The sequence below is a fragment of the Harpegnathos saltator genome, unplaced genomic scaffold, assembly GCF_003227715.2.
Source record: "Harpegnathos saltator strain DR-91 unplaced genomic scaffold, Hsal_v8.6 scaffold403, whole genome shotgun sequence".
NCBI lineage: Eukaryota > Metazoa > Arthropoda > Insecta > Hymenoptera > Formicidae > Harpegnathos > Harpegnathos saltator.
The window spans coordinates 1,243,435-1,269,141 of NW_020230210.1; the positions used below are offsets into that span (position 1 = coordinate 1,243,435).

Sequence of the window (25,707 nt, forward strand, 5' to 3'; positions counted from 1 at the left end):
ATTTCCCAACCCACATAATTTTTTCTCATTGACTGGAATCGTAAACACACCTGGTGATACTCGAGTTGACCAAAGTAATGTGACCAAAGTAAATAAACAAATTTGAAATTTACCAATATATACAGTTTATAATTCTTAAATTATAAGTAGACACTATGCAAATACACATAAATGACTTAGTATGCCACAATACAATAGGTCACTTTTTTCCTTCTCGACTTATCACCTTCTTTACGACATTAAACGCTCTTGACCCGTGCGAAAGATTAATAAACTTTAGCACGTCAATGCGTCACTATTCGAGACTGTAGAGAACTGCTTGCTCCGTTCGTTTAAAATAAATCGCGGCCGTTGTGCACCGATGCACAATGCGCATCGAAACTCGACGCTCAGTTGATGCTCGGAAAAAACTAAGAAGGCTTCGACCGCCGTCGCGTCGCCCATTGTCAAGCTGGAAAGAACGGCAGCTGCGATCTCGCGACTGCCGGTTGGAAACTCGAACCATTTATTCGTTCGCACCTTTACGTCGCTCCCCGAATCCGTGAAAACACCTTACGCTTTTCATCCAGGTAAATACCGAGATTCTCTTTTGAAGGCTACGAATGGGTGCGCATGGAAACGAGGCCCGTCACTAGTATCGTCCTGAATCGAACTCCCGCCAAGACAAACTTTTCTTTGGGCGTAATAATTTCCTGAAAATATCTTTTCAGAATCTGGCTCCTTTATCTCTTCGCTCTACATGCATATTGTGAGTCTCTCTTTTTGATCCGGATGTACGCGGCTTGTCCGCTGGTGTAGAAAAAAGATTTCTCTCGTGAATGTTCTGTGGAAGTTTCATTGAAGTTGCATTGTACTTTCGACGACTACGAACGACAGAACCGGTAGAGATTATTTTGTGACATTATTCGCGCGAAGTTTATAAATTTTTTTAAAACATAATTACTTAAATATCGGACACTTTGTATATTACGCGTTAATATGATAATTGAATGTTGTGAGAGAAAAAAATCTGATACGCAGTGCGTTCGAAGGATATTTATCGTTTATTTTTCTGACTTACAGTACAATACTTATAACTTACGTGTCGCTTGTAATGTAATACGCGGATAATCGATATAGGTTCATACGTAACGATACGAATATAAAGATTACACGTTGTATATCTGGAATGTCTCGAGCGAAACGTTTTTCAGAGTTCATTTCTCCCCCCTCTCCCTTTCGCAAGGTCGATTTGATCGACACCATCATGTGATAACAGATTCGAAACATGAAAAATAATCAACAACAAAAAATGAGTGCCTTCGTCAATTATGAAATGATGACGTACGTCGAGTATGATTTCCTATTTCTATAATTACTATATATAAAATTATGAATTATTCTTAATTGGCCAAAATATATTCGCGAATAACAAATAACGATCTCGAATACGAAGAAACGATTTAACAATAAACTTATATAATTTTTTACATAAATATTTAATTAAAGCTAAAAATATCTAAATTGAGTAAAATTGTTACTCGTTATTCGCATAAGTACTTCGACCTACATATAAACAAAAACAACACAATACTTTGTACAATAAAAAAAAATTAATAAATATTTTGAATTTTACCGATAGAAAACTTAGAGGGCAACATTACTCGAGAATGTTGACGATGGAGAAAACGCGTGGAAAAGTTGAACGATCTTCCGCGGCAAATTTACACGGAGAAAAATTTACTAGTATTCATATATCGAAATTTCCCAACCCACATAATTTTTTCTCATTGACTGGAATCGTAAACACACCTGGTGATACTCGAGTTGACCAAAGTAATGTGACCAAAGTAAATAAACAAATTTGAAATTTACCAATATATACAGTTTATAATTCTTAAATTATAAGTAGACACTATGCAAATACACATAAATGACTTAGTATGCCACAATACAATAGGTCACTTTTTTCCTTCTCGACTTATCACCTTCTTTCTTGCCGACTCATCACCAGATGCGTTTAATGATCAATCCGAAATTATAGTCACTTAACGAAACTAATTTCTAAAATTTGTGCTAACCTACACAAATGTGGTCCAATCAACGTTTTTATTAGCGGTCTTATGATTAAATATATATCTTTAACCAATTGAGGGTTGAAGACAAACGAGAAAAAGATAAATCATTATGCCATCATAATGATCGAGTGTTCGCGATAGGTTTCCGATACCACGCACGCACACGATTCCATTTGTACTGCTTTCTCTTCAAGGACCACACACACGCACACACACACACACGTGCGGCCCTTGTGTGGGGATGGAGAACGTAAGAAAGCGGATTCGCGCGCGGAAACCCGGAACAGCCAAAGTTTTTGCTACACTATTTACACAGGGACTATGTACAATGCATTCTTAACACGTCTCGGTCAAGACTAGTCAGCCGACGACATAGCGGAAGTTCTCTCGGTCTTCGTTGCGATCTACAACAATGTTACGATCATCGTTGGTCGTGCTTTACCTTTCGGAACAGTCCGTTGGTCTGGTTGCTCTTCCTGCTCTCGCGCAGCGACATTATTGATCATATCCGTCACCAGGAAAATATTTGATTCTTTCTCTAGTCCTCTGATGAAATTCTTCCAGATCGATCAACGATTCTTTCACACGATAAACTGTTAAAATAATAACGTCGAAAATAATTTCTTCTTCAACTAAAATTGCATATGTGTATTTTTTAATTGCGCGTTTTTTTTTTTTAATGCCTTCTTCACAGCATCTTCTTGAAGTCTCTCAGTCAGTTATCTCGCGAAATCTTCATTTATTGCGCTTGACCCGCTCATATATTATAATTTCTTAAATATAATTGGCGCTTTCATCGAACAAAAGATACACTCCGGAAAGATTTCATCATTGGCGCACGTCAGTTAGTGGTAGTCGTTATACGATGAGAAGGTGACTACCTATTAGTCGTCGTCGGATAATTTGGCAGAATCCAGGGTATCCATCTAGTAAAATAAAGAGAACGTTTTCCTAAAACACTATCACACACAACGTTCCACTTTCATTTCGTGTTATCCGCCGTAGCCATGACAGTCCATTGAGATCCGCGGCATCTCCTTTCTTCTTCAGATGCGCCATTACCGCGTTCGGACAAAAGATGATATCTTCTGACAGCCGGAACTCTGACTGCTAAGATTCTCTCTCGGGCAGGTCCTCTGCCAGAGCGTCGTCGTCGTGTCGTTCTGCCGAATCCACGGTAGTGATCGCCTCACGACTCTCGACCGGGTTCACAGCAACTGTTCCTCGAAGATGGATCAGAGCTATGTTCTATCGGGTCAGAAGATGACTGTCAATGGTCGGCGGAAAGACTCGTTTCCCGGGGCCGGTGCCGTTTGATATCCACCGTACTGGCCCATTTGCGGGCCCAACAATCCGCCAGCCTGGACCGGTCCGGGATAGTACGCTGGTAGAGTTGCTCCAGGACTCGCGGCCGATGACGTGGACGTCGAGCTCGCGCTAGAGGAGGCTTGCTCCGCTCTTTCGTGCTGCTTGCTCGTGTCCGGCGACTCGGCGGCCGGTGACCTTGTGGGTCCACTTCCGCCGACGACGCTACCCGGGCTGGACTCCTCGTAGAGCTTGTTGGGCTCGTAGCTGGGTCGGTTGTAGTCGACGAGGGGCGGTTTCTGATCCATGTAGAGCTTCGACTGCTCGAAGTACGCCTTCGCCGAGTCCAAGTAGCTTCGGTCCAGATAGGTCTTGGGACTTGAGTCCAGGTACTTGGGATCCGGGTACATGCTCATCGCAAGACTGCTGGGCGGCATGTAGCGATACTTGTCAGCCTCCATCGAATATTTCATGGCGTCCATTGAGCTCACCACCTGGAACAGGAACGAGGGTTGCCGTGCAGCGATGCCGTGCTTCGTTAATGCGATATCGTTATATCTTTAGCTTTCTTTTCTCTATACTACAATCCCACGACTCCACGACATCATCAGCTCGAGAACGTCAAAATGTCATGTAGGAGAATTAACTTATTAATGAGAATTCTTTCGCGGAAGTGCAGCGTCGGACAGCAGAGAGAAATTCCCGATGAAATTTGGAGGAATTAGAGTCCTGTGCTAAATCGGTCTCTGCAAATCTCCTCGGTCGGGTCCTGCCGCGACCGGTCTTAGAAAAACAGACGTCGAAGACGCGACGGATCGCCGCGGACGGATGAAAAATAGGCGACAAAAGTCGAGAGTCGACGCATTCGATTCGGTCGGCGCGCAAATCGCGAAATCGGTGAATCCGCGACGCGACACAAGCCGGGAGATTTGTTCTATGTCGAAGACAACGCTGCCAATGGCCATAAATTTCGTCACGTTGGGCCAAACGCGCCTTGGACCGTGCTGCCGCGAATTGTAGAGGGAGACCGACCTCGAGAGACGGCCGTTTAAAAAAACGAAAGAGAAGGAGAAGGAGAGAGAGAGAGAGAGAGAGAGAGAAAGGCGAGAGAGAGAGAGAGAGAGAGAGAGAGAGAGAGAGGGAGGGAGAAGCAGCGCGCGCGTATTCCCGATTCTATAATTCGTGGACGAAGGAAGGACCGCGCGGGATCCTTTGTCGGATCGTTAAGCGGCTTTGTCCGGATGATTTACATCCAGTCTTAGCGATGCTAAGTCTCTCTCGTCCGCTACGACCAATTGATTACAGCTCGGCTCCTCTCGCCTCGAGAGACCCCTTTTCTCTGCGAATCGCAGCGGTGTTCAGAAATTAAAAAATTCCTCCTCTTCGCATGACGTTCTGATATTCGCATCGAGAGAATTCGATCGATTATCACGGCACGTTTATGTTTCGTCAACGTTGCATTAACGATTGTCACGTGCGATTCATCGGGTGTGACGCAAATGTATCGAGATTACTTGACGATGACAGTGTGGAGTGTTTTAAATCGTGGTCACGCTCTGTTTCGGAAATTTTAAACAATCCAGAAGCCAGAAGAAAAATGCGCCGATTGTGTTTATCTTGATGCTCGGTCGAATTCGTTTTCGAGCTTTATATCGACGCGATTATCCAGTTTGAAATCGATTTTAAATATCTTACCCTTGTCGAGAGACGAACGCGCTCGAAAGTCGCGCGAAATGGAATAAATCTTACACAGCGTGGATTTAAAAGTCTCACAAGACAACAGTCTGTTTATTGCGTAACCATTACGAAATCGTACATCCTACAGTTGTACGACTCTAAACGTTTGTTACTTTCTTTCTTTCGGACGTGTCTGTCATCGTCACCATCGCGTTGGTACGTCCTCATCTACGCCATTCGTTCTAGGAGACTTAATTATCCAGCACGATGTCGCTGTTAAAGCGTACAATGACACCGTATACCGTTCGCCTCTGTTTTCGCTCACAAAAGAGCGCCATTCTCCTTTCGCGCCATGTGTCGTCGAAGTCGAGAGCGAAAGAGAATGAGCGCACTTTATTTTCCAAATGGCCTCGAAGCGGTGGAAGAGTACAGAGAACGAGAAAGTCAACTCCCTCACATTGTCGCATTGTGTCACAGCCCTCAATATTTCAGTCGCTTCAATATTTCGTAAGAACTCGGTATCCTTCGGAAGACACGTTCGCGAGAGCGAGAGCGACGAAATGTAATTTCTATCTTTATTAACTTCGCGATGCGTAAGGGTGTGATTAGTTTTTGTTTGAGAAATTAATACGGCTCGTGATGAGGCCAGTCTCAGCGAAACCGATTAATTCTTGCTGCTGTTCAGTCGACTCCTCACCCTTCCTTGCGTGCGATTGACTGTGCCGTAAACTGGACAAAGAGTGATTTGATAATTGTTCGATCGAATCGAAGTGCGCTCAATTGTGATCGTGATTGATTTTGCTCTCCAGGTTGCTTACTCGAGAGTGCTCACTCGGCCTTTTTTTATCTTGGGTTTTTCCATCGGGAAGCTTGGTCCATTTGTCTCTCGCTAGCTAGTCGCTGCTCACTTTTGATGCTTTGGTTGAAAGAACTGTCGTCGCTTCATGAAGAAGCTCCACGTATGAAGAGAATCTTTACAATTTTTACAAAAAAAAAAAATGCCACTTCTCTTCTCCCTCCCTTCTCCTTTTTCCTCTTTAAATTTTTTCTCATCGTCCAGTTTTATAAGGATTAATTACACGTGCTCCTTTTCCGCGGCAGCTCGCGGTCAGAGTGTGGCGCTGAGCTACAGATAGGAAGAATTCGAACTCGGCTGGGTGAAGATAACGTTGGAATTCTTCAAGCGTGCCGCTCGCCGCCGCCGCCGGTGTTCACCAATAATGGTCGCTTGTATCGCGTCGGTGCGTCGTTCCAGACGCGTCGGCCATTCAGCCGTTGAATGCAGAAATAACTAGCTATCTGTTTGTCTCCCGTAGCCAGCTGCGGAAATTCATATACAGACCACGGTCTCCGGTTTCTGTTTGCGAAGCCACCCGGGGGCCCCTTTGTTGCAACAACGAATGAAACGTACCTACACTCATCCTCCCTCCCTCCCTCCCTCCCTCCTCGCCACCTTCCGCTTCCTCCCTCATCCTTCCTTTTCCTCCTCCTTCCTGAATCGACTCTTCCTCTCTCGCGCACGCGATCCATCTCCGCTTTTTCTCCTCCTTTTGCTTTATTTACGCGGCCGACGATCTGTCTCGCGGACTCGATACGTTCAGTCGCCAATTGTCTTCGAGATAAATGGATTTGTGATTGTGACTTTGTGACGCGGTAAAATGCCGGCCGCACTTGTGAGTTAACGTTGCTATAGGGATAGAAATATCTCCACAAAGGGACGAATCATTAATTCGATTCGCTCGGGAGATTTCATATTTCAATCCAATTAAATGTCCATGCCGAGTCAAGTCAATGGGTCTCCGCGGGAGCCTCGATCTTCCGAGGAATTATCTTTTCTGCGTCTTTAACGGACGCAGTCTCGCATTCCCGCATAATCCATGCGTTCCATGGCTTCCTCATCGCTCTTATCGCGGAACAGTTCTCGTTTGCGTTTTCCGCCCCCAAGGGGCCTCATCATCAAGTAAACGTCTCAGCATCAGCTGAGCTTGCCTTCCGCCTCGATACCACTTGCGTACACCCGTCTGACTCGTGCGACTAAATCGTGCGTAATGAAAGTATGTATCTCCGAAGTAGTCGCCATTCGATGCCGCGGCCGTGTGTGTATGTGTGTAAACTAGTGTATTCTCGTATTACCGTATCCTCGTGATAACTTTCATCTCGATGCAAAATACTCAACATACGACGACGACGGTGCAATGATGTGCTTCGAGCGACGGTGGATGACCGTCGCGCCGCGCCGCGCGGAAATCAGGCCTTGCCCAAGCAAGGCAAGGATTGAGCGCGAGGTCGTTCACCGGACGCGTCAACTGGCCGGACAACGTTGCAATGTTGTCTCTAGGCACGCTGTACTTGTCGTCGCGTACGTATCACTCGCACGAAAGAAATATCGACTTACTTGAGCAGGTGCCCCGAGACCGGCGGACATGGCGGCAGCCGATTGTTGTGCAGCCGCTGCCGCAGCCGCAGCCATGCTGGCCGCCGAGAGGGGGCCGTAAGCTGCCGCAGGGCTGTAATAGGAGCCCATCCCTGCCTGTCCCATGCTACCGGCCATCCCTGTAACATTACAGCACACACGGGCATTCGTAAATAAGACGCCGGCAATTTATGGGCACCGTCGCCTTTAACGGTGCGACGTATTAATTAGCGAGTCGCGCTTGCGTAACGACGACGACGACGACGACGACGACGAGGATGAATTGCGCCGCGATCGTTCGTTATCCTTTGCAGGATTTGTGCGCGCGCTAACAATTAATATGCGATACGCGACGTCCCGTCGCTCGCCGGAGGGCCGCGAGAGCTGCTCTTGGGGTTAACTGTTCGCCACGCGACCTGCGTGTTAAATTACGACGATCCGCGGTGTTGGTAGGCTCTTGAGGAGCAGACGCTACCGGTGAAGGTCGCTGAAGGTGTCCGTTTGATGCTCGTCGTTGGAACGCGTATTTGGATGCGTGTGTCGTGCACACGGAGTGCGCATTTGGGATTTAGGTAATGGGTGATTTGGTAATCGCGCATTTGGAGAGTCGCGATTACCGGCGGTGAAAAGAGGTGGGCGCTTAACGAATAGTGCGCGATTATTCTTGTCCTAGGATGAGAATCCGCTGGTTCTTCCTTTCGAGGCTCGACAATGAGCGGTAATGATCATGGGGCATTTTCGATGGAGATTTATATCTCCGGGTCCAACGGGTGTCCCCTCTCCTTTTGCCGTTTTGCACGTTTTGCCGTTCGTTTCGGGAGAGGGAGGGAAAGAGGACGAGCGTGTACCTGGTGGCTTATCGATCATCGACAAAACCTTCGACGAAGCTCCATTGTCGAGCGACGACGATAGCGAGCAGGAGACGTCGCTCATGCGCCTCATTCCAGCGTACCTAACCCGAAGGAGGATGATTGGCGTTGAGTTCCCCGAGATTTATGATCGCCGATGATGCCTGAAGATCGCCAAAGGCGAGATGGGCATATTGAGGATTGAGATGCGGCTCGATTGTCGAGTTCTAGCGCGTGGGCGCGAGATAATCGCGTAAAGTTCCTGTCGGGACTCTCTCGCTTCGTCGTCGTACTTTGTGAGCCAGGCGAGTACTTTGAGGAAGGAAAAAGTTACATCGCGATCGCGCGACTCTCTCTCGAGCGATATGAATATTTGTTTGTGATTGAAGTAGCACGTTCGAATGTTGCTTGTCGTTTCCACCTGAGTCCAAAGAGTGAGATAACGGCTAATTAGCGTTCTGGAAGTGACTAAACGATCGTTTTTGCGGCAGCAGTCTCGGTCGGGTATTTAGTCGGTCTCTCTTTGAATCATCCATCTTTTCGATTAAGAGAGGTGTTAATCAGACGCGAAGCGTTTTGTTTACAGCATCTGTCGATTTTGACTTATCCGCCTTGCCTCGCTGGTAGAATTTCGAGAACAGATGTTCGATGAATCGAGCTTGGTACGCGCGAGTCCCCTCGGTTTGCAGAGATTTGTTTGCCGTTCCTGGGTCGCTATTGTTTTCATTGCGTCGCGTCTCGTACCGGATTACGTAATTTTGAATTTCCGTGCCGGACGAAGGCGCGAGAGACACAACGTGATTACTAAGTCTAAATATTTTACGCGTGTCGTGACCGTGTTGTATGTGTGTGTGTGTGTGCGCGCGCGCGCGCGCGCGTGTGTACGCGCGTGTGTCGCAAGTTGTCGCATTATAATTCAAACGCAAACACAAAAGATTCCGCCGTGCGACGTCGTTTTCTCTGCTCGGCAAACCTCGCTTTTCGTGTTTCGAAACTCGCCAGTTCGTATGGTCGCGTAGTCTTCAACGTGCTACATATCGCTGTACATTCAGCGGATACATATCGCTACGTACATACAGCGTGTGTGATCCTTATTTTCACGTCTCCCGTCGGAGAGGGAAATATATTAATTATTTCGGTATATTCTCGTGTATCATCCACCATTCACTTGCGGATTCTCCCGGGCGAATTTCACGCTCTCCCCAGAGCGCGATAAAAGTGTCATACTCGAATTTTTCTCCGTTTCACGCATGACGACGTTCACTTGAAATTCGCCGAGAATTTGGTTCAACCCGGGCTGCAGCTAGCTGTATTAAAAACTACCATTCAGCCTTCCGATTCATCCTTTTGATACTCATATATTTGAGGAAATTTCGGTTTCTTTTTTTTATTCGTGCACGTATTATCGCGCAAATCGATCTGATATCTCTCGGGGACACAAGCGGAAGGGAGGCGGGGAACGTTGGAATAAATCGTCGAATAATTCCCTTCGGCGCGGCAGGGCCGTACTTTGCAGACCGTGTTCATTCGAGGATTCATTGGACTCACGCACGCGAGCGCATAAACATGTCGCTGGCTCATTATTTATCGAATTGTCTTAAGCTCCCGCGGCATTATGCGAAAGTCCGCGACTCGGTGGTCACGCCCGCAGGCCAGGAGTACGTGACTCCACGGTTACTCGCGATCGTAAATCCGTCGTTCGTTAAAAACAAGGACCATACGTTCCTGGGGTGTGTTTACCCGGCGATAATTTATAAGATTCGGGGGGGATACGCGCTTCCCGTTTCCTTTTCCTCGTCGCGTACCTCTCGCGATTTCGTCTGTGCGCGCGCGCGCGCGCGCGCACCTCGGGTGGACTTAATTATCGCTCTTATTGTACCAAAAATTTACGCCAAAGTCTCAAGAGGTGCTTCGCACATTGTAATTTTAATAAACACCTTTGACTTTCCCGTGGCAGTCATTTCATCGAGACAGAAATTTACTTCTCCTGCGTCAACTGTGTCAATTCGATTTATTTTTCCGAGTTACGGGATTGTAATGACGATTAGTACAACAAGTCAACCGTGCAAATGTAGTAAATCGTGATCTCGCGCGGGATTTCGTATTAACATGAGAATTAGCAGTTTCGCGCGTTGTCCGAGGGGGCGAATTTCCGGTTAAGGTCCGTCCTTAATTTTCATCCTTAAGGAACGACCAGTCGCATGCACGAGCGGAAATTCGAGTCGGGGTCCCAGCTTAAGGCGGTAATTTATCCCAGCCACCCACGCGCTTGTCTTATGCGCGTGCCACCGTGTAAGTTCGGTCAAGAGCGAGGAGCCAGGAACGGCCGAAGGGAAGGGAAGAGAAGAAAAAAACGGGGCCTGTGGGAAAAAAGGAAACATGGGACAGTTTGCGATGATGTGCTTAAAGCGAACAAAAGAATGGAAACATCTTCCTCCTTTTTGCGTGAAGGTCTAACAGAGCGGAGTCAAGGCTACTTGAGCGAACGCGAAGTGACCAGAAATAACTACTCTTTGTGACGATGATATTTTGCAATTCAAAAAGAAATTCCTCTCTCTCTCTCTCTCTCTCTCTCTTTGGAAACAAATCTTTCCTTAAAGTTGGCGCGTGTGTTCACGCGAGGTGGACTTTTGTGTTATCTCTGACACTCTGATAATTTGATTTTACATTATCATAAGTATGTTTTCTTCTCCTGGACAGCGAAATTCCGCAGGAATTTCAATTCATACCTGAGTAGAAATGCACAAAGAGAAGGGAAGGGCGTCTGTGAAAGGAGGGGGCGACGGAGGAGGAACACACGGAGGAGAGATACAAATGAGAGCATGGTAGTCCCCCGCGCCCGATAAATCGGAGATTACCGATCGCGGCTTTTCGCGGGGAGGTCGCGTGGGCGTCGGGATAAATTCCGGCTTTAATCGCGGCATCACCATTGCCGGAATTAATAATTTCTCGAGCGCGAGAACTTGCGTCTGGTCTGGTGACGGATATCCGTAAACTCGCCTACGCGAATGCGAATTACACGACGATGAATTACAAAGCAGACGCGGCCGCGCGCAGCGTAACGCAAAACGAACTTTCGAATGTCATCTTGAATGTCACGCTGAAGATGTGATAAACCGCGAGGAAATCGCGACAGTGAAAGCATATCATTAGTGTCTCACTATCTGGGCACTTCCTTCAATTCCGGAAACATCGTCGTCGAAATCACAGGGGCGCGCTCTTGGAAAATTGGAAATTAAATATGTAATGAAAGAAGACCGTCCCCCGCGCTATACAATTTACAAGTGATGAATCAACAGCGGCTGCGGCGATTTCATTTAAACGATTAATTAATACTGGCACCGCGATCAACCGCTACGAATAATTGCGATACAGGATGTCCTCTAATTCGGAATTGGTCAGACAATTCGCGCGCGAAACAAGCGGCGATATTTGTAAAACATGTTGCGTATGCACTCGTTACTTTTAACAATGTTATTATTCATATACACTCGGCTAATAAATAAATAAACGGGTGGCGAGTTTGTTTACATGAAAAATACGCAGCTTATTATGATGTAATGCTGATAACGCTTCCGCGCGCGCATGCGGCCTTTATTACAGCGCCACAGAAAGATTGCAATTATTGTTAAATTCCAAATCGCTGCGTTCGTCACGCATAATACATTCGCGTCTGCATCTCGTATTAATTAAACAAATTGGTAGCGCGCCGTGCATTTTCTGTGTTCTTGCCGCTTTTGCACGCGCGCTCGGTTCCATTATGCCCGCTCAATTGTCACAATAAACTAACCAGACGTGACGTCAACAGAGGCGCAAGTGTTCGGGCACGAGTGTTTACGCAATTGCAGGAGGTGCAATATTTGCAACAACACCTCCACGCGCCACTTTGTCGCATTGCTGTGCAACGAGGCGATCGTCATCAAAACCGCCGGCAGAAAAGTAGACGTGGGAAATAGCAAAAACGAGGGCAGCGACAACGAAAAGTCAACCTTTCATACGTCTCAAAATAATGAATCGTTTCTTCCGCGCGCGTTTTCTTCTTTTCTTTTACTTTTCTTCTTAAGTGACGTTAAATGTATAAATATGATAAGTATCGTCACGTAAAAATAGCGTCGATAAGTTGCTGATTGAATTAAATGTACAAGAGATTCTTCTACAAAAGAACTCGGGGAATCTCCGCGAATTCGGACTGTCGGTGTATAACTAAGCGATCTATAATCGTTAGTTTCTTCGCAATATCTTTACAATGATTTTCCAAGTCGATAATCTTTTTCAAGCCAATCGCTCCTTTTAACCGTAGATCACCGATGACAGGTTACCGAGCGCTCGCAAATGCAGGCTGAACGTCGAACGATAGACGATTTGATTTCAAATCATATATGCATATCTCTTTTGAATAAATTTCGTTCGGGCTGAATTGTTATACTCATTTGTCATCCGTTGTCGGGACAAATAGCACTGAGTTTATTTGCAATACGATATTTAGTCGCGCATAGTCCACGGTACGGTTACATCGTGAGTGTTATTTCATGCAAATGAAGGTGTCGCGCGATTGTTGCTTAGGAGCAAGTGTTTTCGAGCCTCGTTATTCTCGTGGCCGAAATGATGACGTTCGCGTGCCGAAGGTAATAATCACTAGCAACTGATAATTGAATTAATCTCACCTGCTCGGAGGGCGTCCATGGGCACGCTGGGGTATGGAATACTGTACGGGTAGCCTTCCTTGCGCAAGGTCTTGGGTTTTCTTCTTGGTCTGTATTTGTAATCCGGGTGTTCCTTCATGTGCTGAGCACGTAACCTCTTCGCTTGGTCGATGAAGGGACGTTTCTGCTCCTCCGAGAGAAGTTTCCATTCCGCACCTGCGAAAATAAATTTCAATATTGTGACTAATAATAAGGCATATCGCAACGGTACGTATCATTCGAGTGAGACGTATAACTGACGATGTATGGGACGGCTCTTTCTTTACATTACTCCGTGACATTCTCGCAATTTCGCTGACCGGGGGGGGGGGGGGTAGTCGCGTCGAGTAGTCACCTTCCGTCTAAACAGTCGCTTTATACAGAATCTTTGATGTCGCGAGAGAAGCGCGCGAGCATTTTCTCTGTCGACCAGGTATTTGCGAGTCATTTGGATAGAAGCATCGATCGTTCTGTAAATATTGCATTCTAAATTCATGCATTCGGATATAGTCGCTTGGAATAATTCGTTCAACGTCCCACAGTCATTTCCCACAATTATCTTCATTAATGTGTGATTAAACAGTGATTATTACCACATGTGATTAAACAGCGGTTAAACAATGGTGACGCCAATGTTTGAGAACTGTCAAAATTCGGCAATTCGAGGAACAAATATTTCAGAGTGCGGGATATATATTATCTTTCGCTGGTATGCACACATTAAAAATAGAGAGGATCACATCACCGTGTAGTCAGCACGGTGGCAGTACTTTGTACCGCCGACAGTTTAATACTCATATGCGACGAGCGCTTAGAGCCTTGAAAGAATATCTACGGAAGGACTGCGTCCGTTGAGGGGAAGGACGAATCGCAGAACGTTTTTAACCCCTTCGCTGCCCCCTTGCGTTCCCGCCCGGCAGGGCGGGCTGATTGTTTTGCGCAGAATTAATTACCACTTGTTGTCGAGCGTCGCTGAGGCGCATACAAAGCGCAAAGCCCCGGCTCTGGCATCCTGGAAACGGAATTCGCTGGTAGCAAGGTGCGACACCAACGCCAACGCCCGAGGTTGATGCAACGGCGAAACAATACGCTCGGGGTTGCACCGCGACGTCGCCAACAATGGCCGCCACGACGAGACATCGACGTCGCGACGCGCTGCAAAGCTTGCAGCTGTTTACGGACTGGAGATTTATTTCACCGAGAATATTCGGCCGCGAGACTTTGTCATTTGAGAAATGAAGAGAAGCCCGAAAAAAGGTTGCGGAGATTAGATGTGTTCCCGTAAATACCCCGAAATATTCCGATTTATCTGCTTCGGATTTTTCCCTCTCAGAGAGTACTTCTGCTAATGAACATTTCTTTTAATTTTCGTTGCTGAGTACAAGTAAAATGCATCAATTTGAACGCATGACTCAAGGTTACACGAGAGAGAAACCACTCGCGGAGTCACCGAAAGTGATTGTTTCGTATTCCCCGAGTTTCACATAAGAAGGAGCTTTGATATCTTCTGATATTTTTCCTTTTCTTTCGTATAACTTGACCAGGATTACTAGACGCCGGCTGAGGCGAGAAAATCTCCGGGAGAAAGGAGAGAAAGTAATATTCTGAACCATTGACAGGATGTAAGTTCCGTCCGTGCAGGATAGAAATTTGTGATGGTGTAAGAGATGGTAAAGAGAGAAAAGAGAAAAGGGGAGGAAAAGTTTAACAAAATAAAATTTGAGTGAAATTAAGTAAGATTTGGAAACGGCAGCGAGGAAGGAAGAAAGGAAAAGAGGAACTGGAAAAAGGATATAAGAAGAAGGAAATAGAGATCGCTTCTTAGACAAGCTGATAGGAAACTGATAAAATTATTTAAGAGCTGACAAGAAAGTAGAAAGCCGTGGATTCACTCTGTGCTTCCCAAAATCTGTGCTTTTTCTATTTTTTTACTGCAATTATACTCGAGGCAAAAATTTAAGTCACACGAATCATCATTAAATGCGATTCATGCTCAATTCCATTGTTCTTTTCTGTTTGCGAATACTCCGCGTCATATTTTCAATGCTCCAAGTCATAATCAGCTCATAAGTTGCTGTCAGACGTGTCATCCAAATGCTCCTTGTCATATTTTGTAGCATTATGTCATGCAAGAGCTCTTTCGCGGAAAGAGAGATGAATGCTCTAAATGCTACCTTAGTTATAAATGCTCAAAATGCTCCTCGTTAAAAAGATTAATAAAGAATTAATATTTTATTTAAGATTTTATATTTTACATTTTATTTGGTTTCAGTTTTACAAATTAAATTTTAATTTATATTTCTTTTGTAGATACGTACATACATACATACATACATACATACATACATATATATATACATATATACATACATACATACATACATACATACATACATACATACATACATACATACATACATACATACATACATACATACATACATACATACATATATATATTTCTATTCTATTTCATTTGAATTTACTTGTTCCGCTAAGAAAATCTGATCATTGATAGATATGTAATAAATCTTTCGTTCTCGAGGAGGGAAAGCTAGAAAATACAGTCGAGTTTAATATTTTTGCTTATATATTTATTCTATTGAGTAAGAACTACCACATTTATCAAATATTAAAAAAAATTTTAATTAATTATTACTATTTCTTTTTTATAAATGTGGTATCTCTAGCTTCAATAGAACAGCATATAAGTAAAAATATAAACTTGGCTGTATTTTTCTGGCTCTTCTCCTCCTCGGAAACGAAATGTGCGATACCAAAATTTTGAGCACAAGGAGCATTTGTAACTTTTATCATTAGCAGCATATGGAGCACATAGAGCACGTGGAGCACGAAATTCTGGACAAGAAAGTAGAATTTTGAGAACTCATAAGTGCTCTAAAGTTGTATTTGTTCAAAAAGTAACTTTTGGAGCACTGGCTTTTCTAATATATTATGAAATGAAGGAATGCTATAAATGCTACGCCTATCTTTTGAGTATTTGTATGACATAAGTTTTTGCCTCGGATATCCTTGGTGGCAACAATAACGGAGTATAGTGGATTTTAGATGATGGAAGTTACATACAATGAACCCCAAAGAAAAATGTCAGCAGGTAGTGAATAAGAATTTTAAAAATCTCATTTCCTGAAACAATAATGTGTCGATAACGTTGCGCGCTTATCGAGTTTTTGTCATTCTTAAGAATAAAAATTTCCCGTGAGTTCAAAAATGCATTGGGGATTTCTGATGACTCCAGTTTCTCTTATTTCACATTTTTTTGTATTTATACACACTCTCTAAAAATGAATCAGTGAAATTCATTGTCAATCAGCGATTATGCACTGACAATCAGTGCATAATCGCTGATTGACAATGAGTTTCACTGATTCACTTTTACAGAACAGATATGAGAAAGAATGTCATGTATCGTAGACATTATAGTTACATTTATAGGCTTTCTCTCTCTCTCTCTCTCTCTCTCTCTCTCTCTCTCTCTCTCTCTCTCTCTCTATCTAGGTACTCAAACCTAATACTACAAATTTTCAGAAAGAGAATATGTAGGAGTACATACATGAGATACCACTCATGGTGACTTTCGGTATTATTTAAGATTGCTTATGTTCACTCATTCATCTTTGAGACCATTTTCTGGAGATACAAGGGATATTTTGGCGAAGAGTAAAATATTGTGCAGATTCCATCGTCGGATAAAATCTGAGAGATGATAGTCAATATTGATCATCGATCATCAATTAGCCTTGAATAGATCTTATCTAGAACTATCGTGAAGTTTGAACCGTGTAAATTCGCTGACGAAATCATAAAACGAAGTAACTTCCGGTCGCGCGAAGGGGATAGTTCTCCTTTCTATTTATATTACGGCTTATCCAATCGATACATGTTTTCCCGTCTGAAAGGCAGGTGGCACGGTCGAACAAGGGAGTGAGAGAGAGAAAGAAAGAGTGAGAAAGAGAGAGAGAGAGAGAGAGAGAGAGAGAGAGAGAGAGAGAGAGAGAGAGAGAGAGAGAGAGAGAGAGAGAGAGAGAGAGAGAGAGAGAGAGAGAGAAAGAGAGAGAGTGAGAGAGAGAGAGAGGAAAGAGGGGAAGAGACGGATGGTGAAGGGCGGCGTGGGGTTCGGCGTATTTGTTTAGAACAAAGGCTTCCCGGCACTGATGGTATTAGTAGGTTGGCATTCGCGGGCAATACTCCTTCATTCTCTCTTTCCTTCTTTCTGGGACCGACGACGATGACGACAACGACGTGGAGAACGACGACGACGGCGACGAGGACGACGACGAGGACGAGGACGAGGACGAGGAGCAAGCTTAAAGCACAATGGCGCCTGCTTTTCAGTCCTTTCGCCGGCGGACAATGCCGTTTATTTAACATCGTTTAAAAGTACAAAGCCTGTTAATTAATGGACGGGGGCGGTGGAGAGAAGATAAAGAGAAGAAGCGGGCGGGAAAGAAAAGGAAGATGAGCAGGATGGCGTGGCGTGGCCGTGACGTTGCTCTCGTTTTCACGACACGACCAACGTCGATGAAGGAAGCCGATAAAGAATAACGTCGATTGGCTATAGCCGTTATACTTCGGGATAGTTTATTATTTAACTCGCGAGCCTGGCCGAGAAACGATCACCCGACGATCGTTTTTGGTAATTCGACTTGTGACAGCTCACGCAAGTGCTGACTTTCGGGGGGGGGGAAAAAAATTGCCATTCGAGACACACGGGAACAGAAGATGGCGAGACGAAGGGGTGGCGATGCAGCTACTGCACCGCCGATCGATCGGTCTTCCCCACCAACTCTTCCCCACCGGACTTATCCTCGACGATGAAACGCGGAAATTGGAAAACGTTTCCTGCATTTCCTGCTGGCAGGGGAAAGGGGGCTTGACGACTTGGAGCACCGAAATCAACCTTGCGTCGTCGGGATTACGTGAGGAAACACGTCAGGTGTTAAAAATTTTATCGATGACTAGCGAGACTTTTAGCGAGTGAGCTATGTTCCAGCTTACCGATTATTCGTATTTATATTTGTAGTATCTATATTTGAAAACTATAGTTGCTCAGAAACAACATGTATTATTATTATATATACGGCAAAGTATTAGAAAGAATATGTTATATAAAATATAAGTCACAAGAGAGAGAGAGAGAGAGAGAGGGGGAGAGAGAGAGAGAGAGAGAGAGAGAGAGAGAGAGAGAGAGAGAGAGAGAGAGAGGGAGAGAGAGAGAGAGAGAGAGAGAGAGAGATACTTATCAGACTTTAAACTATTACACATTTAAATTCTATACGGTATCGATAATCTTCTCGATATCAGGACTCACGATTAGCATTACGTTTTTATATTTCATTTTTTATCATGTTATAAAAATAATAGAATATCGCGTGCGCGCGCGCACGTGCCGCTGACACAATTAAACTGACAGTAAATGCAAACGGGTCTAGCGTAACGTTAGAAAGACATTTTTCATCGGATAAGCGTGTCGCGTGTTCGACAATAGCGCGGGATTTCATTAAATACATTCATTTGCTGGCAGCGTGCAGTATAATTACGTTGTTAAATAAAGCAACAAAGTTAAAAGGAAATCCCATCTCGAGTCCTCCTCGCGTGCCACGCTAATAGCGTTTACCTTTTCTTATGACGCGAGACAATGGTGCCGTTATTCTCGTTACTGGCGTCGTATCGTGCCAATTAAGAAGATGCCTCGAAGGCGTACGTATTATTCGTTACAGCTGATTCAAGGCCTTTTTCGCGGCGGTGCAGTCTCGCCTTCTCTTCATGGTAGACATGATCCCAGTGTATCTTTGGTGATTTTACCAACGGGTATCTCAAGACAAAACACATTTAATGTACGATTATTTTACGTTAGAACTTTAACCCGATCATCGTTCAAGTCGAGAGAGAGAGAGAGAGAGAGAACTTTACGGTGGAACACCGATTTCTTACTTTACTTATTATGCGATATCGATATCGCGAGTTATAATGACGTCACACTCGGGTGTTATATCGGCGGCTTGAAATTTTGGATCGGCGAAAACTATAGGAAAATCTCGCGACTGCACTGCCTCGTCTCCTCAATCTTTCCTAATCCTTTCTGCGCGCAGTTTGTCGCAGAATTCACACAGAGAAAACAGGTTTCACTCATAAGTCTCGAAGTGGAGCAGGGAATTCTACCTTTGTGACACAAAGAGCGACCGGTGGGCGGTTCAAAGTAGTGAGAGCTTTCAAGGGGGTGGGAGCTTTAAGCTCGCTCTCGGGGACGATCATTTTTAATCACGCGCACACGGCCATACGGCCGGGGGAAGGGAGGGAAAGGAGAGGACAAGGATGCGCGTACGTATACCTGCACGCGTTTTGTACACCGCCTTTGTAACACCCGACGTCATTGTCTTCGCGATTCTATAGGTAAGCGTAGCGTCAGGGTTCTCCACGAATTATTCCCCTTCTCGCGAAGCGAGTCCTACGGAGCTCCTTGGACTGAACGATATCGGAACTACTTTCGCGAGAGATTCGATGGGAAATTGAGCGATGACGCGCGCGCGTTCTCGATCAACCGCGGTAATGTAATTGTTTTTCTTTCAGTCTTCGTGTTTGTTAGTCTCGACGGGAAGCAACGCGGATAATTACTGTCAAAAATTGCTATCGTGGATATCGGCTGTCCGCCTGCCAGACGCCACGAGTTCACCACGAGGGTTCAATAAGACAGTTCAAGTAAATTCATTTTCTAAGAATAATTTTCTACATCCATAGGATGGACATCCTGTGTCCTTTTTTTTTTTTGGATCTTTAATGCGGAGATGTTTGCAAAACCGACAAGTCGTTCCTTTAACGCGTTTGAAAGAAGTTGCTGCCTCCTCTCCAAGGTTCTGGCAAGCGGCAGAAATACTTCATTACGATGAAAGCTTCTCCCGAGTCTCTTCTTCTTCAAATTCACCCTCACCACCCTGTCGTGTGTTTATACACCCTCTATTCCTCTCTCGTTCCGCCCTCTTTGTGAATTCCTCTCTCGGGAGTGTTTGCACCGCGTGCGTACGTGCGTGCGTGCGTGCATGCGTACGTTTTTACGTCGCAACATTGTGCGGGGAATAGTTGTAGATAGATGAATTGGGACCGGAGTGGAGAATGTCTTCGTGATCGACCTGGAGAGGAGAGGATCAACAACGTCGGAAAAATCAATAGAGTGTTGTAAGAAACAAATAAAATGAGATTGTTCCCACACTTGGAAAATTATTTCCAACAAACAATTTCTTTGAAAACACTATTAGTATAGTGTGTGTTGTAAGTTTCTTTAAAAACACTATGATAATTTTTCCAATAACTCTTGGCACATGCTTTCATCGTGCGTTCGCTGTTAGAAATTCAGTGGCATGTTTTTAATATGTAAGTTTCTTGAAATAATTTCATTTCGAGTTTCCACTTAATCTCGTTGGTTGCTTATGTGACCTTTATTTTGTTTTGATGTCTCGTTCGGAATTGCCATCACTTTCAAAACGCTCGAGCCATTTGCTCGAGTGGACCCTCGAAGACGAAAGGCGCAAGGCTTGGACAAGCAACTTGCACAACAGGAACGTTACAGCGAGGTCCAATAACTAGATTAGCTCTAAGCATCTCCCGACAGAGCACTCACTTTAAAGAACTCTCGCCCCTCATCCCGCGATTACCTTCCTTCAGGATACATCTCTAAGCATACTCCGGGTGTCGTGAAACGTAGCGAATTGCCCGACCGGAAGATAAACGCGCGGGTTGCCATCTACTAATTGATGCAATAAAACCGGGGGCTGTTTTATCACACTCCCGAACCGGAATTATTCTGGTCATTTGCGTTAATGGCGAGACGCGAAGTGTTCATTTCGACGGGGAAAGTGTTCGGCCAGAATTTCGTACAACCGATAATAAAGCTGCTGGACGAAACAGCGATATAACCATCAAATTCCAAACACTAATTTCAATTCGAGAGAAATACCGAAGATTTTGGTGAAAATATAAAACGTTACAGTTCTGAACATTTGTAGCTTTAAGAATCGACACGTTTGAAGCTCAGAGAGAGAGAGAGAGAGAGAGAGAGAGAGAGTTTTAAAGATTCATAATTATCTCAAAACGTTTCCCAATTTTGTCATTTTCCGCGGGAAATATTTGGAAAATATTTTCCGCGGAAAATATGTTCAGTATCTCAACACGTTATATTGACACGCTTCTTTCGCGACTCTTTCAACGTGTTTACGTGCCCAATTATGCCGTAAACATTGCGGCCTATTGATTAAAGAATACGAAGTTTGACATTCCGCGTACTCCGCGCCCGCTAAATTTCGACCGACAGGTAGAGAGAGCACACGATCACAGTTCTCCGTCGTCTTGCGAAGAAATTTCGCATAAGAGGAGGAAAGGGACAAAATTTGTGAGTGTCGCGACGAGGTTGGATGTGTATGATCTAGAAATATGCTTGACGGCGAAAGAGCGACGGAAAAGTGTCGCAGCGACAAAAGAGGAAACGTGGAGGAAGAAGTGTGGGGAGAATAAGGGTGGCTATGGAGGAGAGAACGAGAGAGGGATGGGAAATAGAAAGGGGGTGGTACGTTGAAGGTTTGAGCGTGCGCATCATTTTTACCGAGAAGGAGGAGAAGGTGGAGGACGAAGAGGTGGAGGAGGATGAGGAGGAGGAGACGCTTCCCTTATTCGTCGTCGCCGGGGAAACGAAAAATGGGGGATAGACGGAGCGAGGCGAGGAAGAAAATGACGGATAAAAGAGCTCGAGGGAGTTGCGGAAGGTCCTTTGTCGACTGGGGTATTTAACGGAAATACTAGGCGGAATATCTTCGTGTCGTGTTCCGTCGGCGCTAAATCACGCGGATGTGTGCACGAAGTCGTTTGTAGAGAAAGGGACGAAAAATACGTCATGACAGGACGATAGTCTCGATCGTTTACTGGACATACCTCTCCCGCGCGTTGGCTCTTTTAAAACCACCTTTAATCGGGGTCTGTCCTTTACAGAACGATTGATGTGTAAGATACGTCGCTTGTTTAGACATTTTCTGGTTAGGGGACATTGTTTCACTGATTTTCGAGAATGTAGGAGGAATGTCACACATTTCCATACATTCACACGCGACACGCGTCCCGCGATAATCATAATCACTTACCGAGTCTCTTGGAGATCTCGCTATTGTGCATCTTGGGATTTTCTTGTGCTATCTTCCGCCGCTGCAACCGTGACCAGACCATGAAGGCATTCATCGGTCGTTTGATGTGTTCCGCTTGTACTTTCTTGCCTGCTGGGCCGAGTGGGCTACCGAGTCCAACCCCCATAGGACCGACACCGGCGCCTGCCGTTGGCGACGTTCCCGTCATACCCTGCATAGTGCGCAAGGTTTCCGTGAAGGAGCCGTCGCACATGTTGCCGCCGGCTCTGTAAATTAAAACAGCTACTATTTAGCAACCCTCGTTAGACTGATCAGTCCAAAAATGGCACACATAAATCACAAGGGATGAGGGTGGTCAAGAATGACAAAGGTAGAAAAGATCTTGTCATCGAGTGACCTTTCGGTTCGTATAACCGGTAGGCAATATCCAGAAACCCCGCTGGGGATTTCAACACGCGACATACTAAGATATTAATAGGAATTAGCAAGTGTTATCTGAAGCGTTAATCACACAGTTCGTTAGCAAATTTCTCGGTTATTAATTCATGGCCTTCATTATATGTTCACTAATTGTTTGGTATCAATTAATCGCCTACATTTTCTCTTCAAATTCTACTCGTTGACTCGCTTCAGCTAGTCTATTTTTGACGCATTACGTGTGTGATATTTGTTAATACTCGGTGAGCTCACACGTCTTTATTTCAACAAGAAGTTGCTTAAGACATTGTCACTTAAGAATGTTCCACAAAAGTTACCATTATATGCCTAATATGATGTAATGTTATATCTAATTGGCAGCGGTATGTATATACTGCATAATAACCAATGGTTATTGTAGTACAAAGTCATGCGACACGTTAATTCTCTTAGCGCGTAGTTCAGTTTTTGTGGTAAGCTCTGTTAACATTCGCGACACATCGTATACGTTTGTTACATAGGACGATTATTTTATCAGCGTACATACACAAACATACACAACTCCTTATTTTTCTTATCTTTCCCTGTGTTGCGGGAGTTGGCAATTTTCAATTGATAAATCGCAACTGTATCGTTCTTAAAGGTCTCATGCGTGCGGTCGGGGCCTAACGAGGTGAGAGTGGAAGAGAGCTCTTTTCGCGGCAGCGGCGCTACATAATTGCTTATTCGTTCGCCCTCCGATTCATAAGCAAATTGATCTTATCCTTTTCTTCGTATCAAAGCCATTAACCAATCTCGGCACGTTCCGCGCGCTGTCTCGTTCTTCATCCTCTACCCTAAACGTCATCCCCGCGGCCAAAGGGTGCGCCGAACGACTCACTTCTCTCCCTCTTCTTTCTCTCCTCCCGCGCTCTTTCTCCCTTTCTCTCTCTCTCTCTCTCTCTCTCTCTCTCTCTCTCTCTCTCTCTCTCTCTCTCTCTCTCTCTCTCTCTCTCTCTCTCTCTTTCTCCTTCTCGCTTCGACAGCCCTAGCTTCTCGAACTAACACAATTACCGCACTGAATCTCCTTGAGCGTTCGTTAAAAAAAAAAAACCTGTAGTGGTCTGGGGGATTCGGTGAGTAGGGGGTGGCGGGAGCAGGAAGAAGAGGAGAGGAAGGGGTAGTAGTTAAGATTTTGTAGGGTTAGGATCATCGTCCCTGTACACACGTTGGGGGAGGCAAGGGGACAGCCAGAGAGAGAGCGAGTGCCACCCTCAAGTGTCATTCAGTGCAGATTAATAGATACGTCGGTTAGGCGAAGCTGCAAGGGGTGGAACAACCACCCCGTCATCATCGTTTCGCGGTGTTTGGGGTGTTCTCTGAGAGTACCCTCCTTCCTCTCTCTCTCTCTCTCTCTCTCTCTCTCTCTCTCTCTCTCTCTCTCTCTCTCTCTCTCTCTCTCTCTCTCTCTCGCTTTCTCTCTCTCTCTCTCTCTCCCTATCTTTCTCCCGGGGGGTAACTCACTGGGACTGAGAAGATGCTGGAAGTAATGGCTGTTGACAACGAGCGACGGGGGATTAGGAAGTGCTAATTGAATGTTTAGACGCGGTTCGCGGGAAAAGCCGGAGGATACAGAGCGAGCCACAATTTATTGCCTGTTTCGGTCGAGTGAGAGAGCAGATTTTGTTCATTGGTGTACCAAGTATTACTTATAAATGACCAAGGGACCAAGAGTTCATTATTTCGCCACGTTCCGACGGCATTTGCTAGCTGCGACGAGTAATGTCAAATTCGTTATATGAAGGCCTGGTATGACTAAAGAGTATTTCAGTGAAATCTCAGTGATTGTTGGTTGATTGATGAATCACCAAGCATATGAATGGTAAGATTACATATTTTGGTACTTGCACGTTTAAATCATGAGCAACTTGATAATCGGCCGGAAGGTTTCTTATTCGATATTTACTAAAATGTGAGTTAAAATGCGTATCTCATCAATTTTTGTCGAATACCTAATAGTGCAATTGAGGATTCAATGAATAGATATAATTTCCAATGTATAAATATTTATTTTCTTCTATTTTTATTTCGTTTGATTAGTCCCCTTGACCGCATGTTCATTTTGATCGAAATAAATAGTTACATTTCATATATGGAGTAATGAGATGGACTATTGTAGTCACCGATGATCACTATGACAGTTAACGTCATTGTTGTCAAGTCATTTCCTGCGCCTCATAATCAAAGCGATAAATAACGCTTGAACTTTGACAAATTACGTAAGCTTTTGTTATTTCATGCAGACAATAATTTTCAATACATTTTCTCGAAGGCCGTATATATGAATTGTTTTATAGTTCCAATTCTGCTGATTTAGTTTTCGAAAAGCGAGTCTTACTAAAATCTCGTCAGGTCAAAGTCCGAGACCCGAGTGAGAGTGACAGCAAAGTCAATTTTGACAGCTTACAGTGAGAAGGATAAGTCAGAGTTGTGTTATGTCAAGGAGACCTTGGTCACTAGAAACGTTTGTCCGCACAATTTCCACTTTTACAATGATTCAATTTTGAATTTATCAGTTTTGGATGGTTTGGTCAGCCTTGATGCAGCACGAGGTTTTAGATTCGCTGTGTAATATCTGTTGCTAGCGAGCAACTCCTGCTTCAAGATTAAAGTGTCAAAGTTCATTTTCATATTTTTGAACTTTGTTCCTTTTCCGAACAATTTTGTCTCTTTTCCACTCCAGCCAATCTGCCTAATTCTTCCTTCTCGCCCGGAAACTCACCTCATAAAGTGGCCGGCGGCTCGTTGGTGCAGCTCCAGCTCAATTTTGCTGCCGTGGTTGAGACTTTCGTCTCACGAAGCGTCGTGCTTAACAACAATCACAAGAGAGACGCGACAATGTCGGGGTTCACTGCACTGCTCAATTTGCCATGCACATGATTTGCAATCTGGGTTCTCGGTTCACTGTCACGACACTCCGGTTCTCAGTTCTTCTGTCAGTCCTCTCATGTATTGTCTCCTCCATGTAACACGCTGTCGTCCGCATTCAAGCTCATGTCGTTGATGCTGATAATCGCGTAACACGTATGTAGCCGACTCCGATTAGCGAGTCGCAATTCGCGACGTAGACGAAGAACCGCGCGTGTTCAGTCCTACCTCGCTGACGAGAGTTCTGGAAATGCT

At 44.8% G+C, this 25,707-nt stretch overlaps 1 protein-coding gene across 2 annotated transcripts; it reads right to left on the reverse strand.

Moving 5' to 3' along the window:
• LOC105189280 (transcription factor SOX-2) lies at positions 1-25,707 on the reverse strand. Of its 2 annotated transcripts, XR_003113284.1 has the most exons (6): positions 25,307-25,707; positions 22,129-22,394; positions 12,965-13,159; positions 7,435-7,592; positions 1,968-3,856; positions 1-226 (listed from the first exon to the last, which is right to left on the reverse strand). XR_003113284.1 is itself a non-coding variant. In XM_011151272.2 (5 exons), exons 1-5 carry the CDS (start codon positions 25,309-25,311, stop codon positions 3,314-3,316), a joined length of 1,167 nt encoding a protein of 388 aa, XP_011149574.1. In that variant the 5' UTR covers positions 25,312-25,707; the 3' UTR covers positions 1,539-3,313. The 2 variants fall into 2 exon arrangements, 1 of the variants encoding a protein (XP_011149574.1); XM_011151272.2 differs by lacking the exon at positions 1-226 and having other exon boundaries at positions 1,539-3,856.

Coding starts and splice junctions, on each gene's coding strand:
- LOC105189280 (XM_011151272.2), bottom strand. Junction 13,160..22,128: donor CGAGATCTCCAAGAGACTCG/GTAAGTGATTAT, acceptor TTATTTTCGCAG/GTGCGGAATGGAAACTTCTC. Junction 7,593..12,964: donor CATGGACGCCCTCCGAGCAG/GTGAGATTAATT, acceptor GTAATGTTACAG/GGATGGCCGGTAGCATGGGA.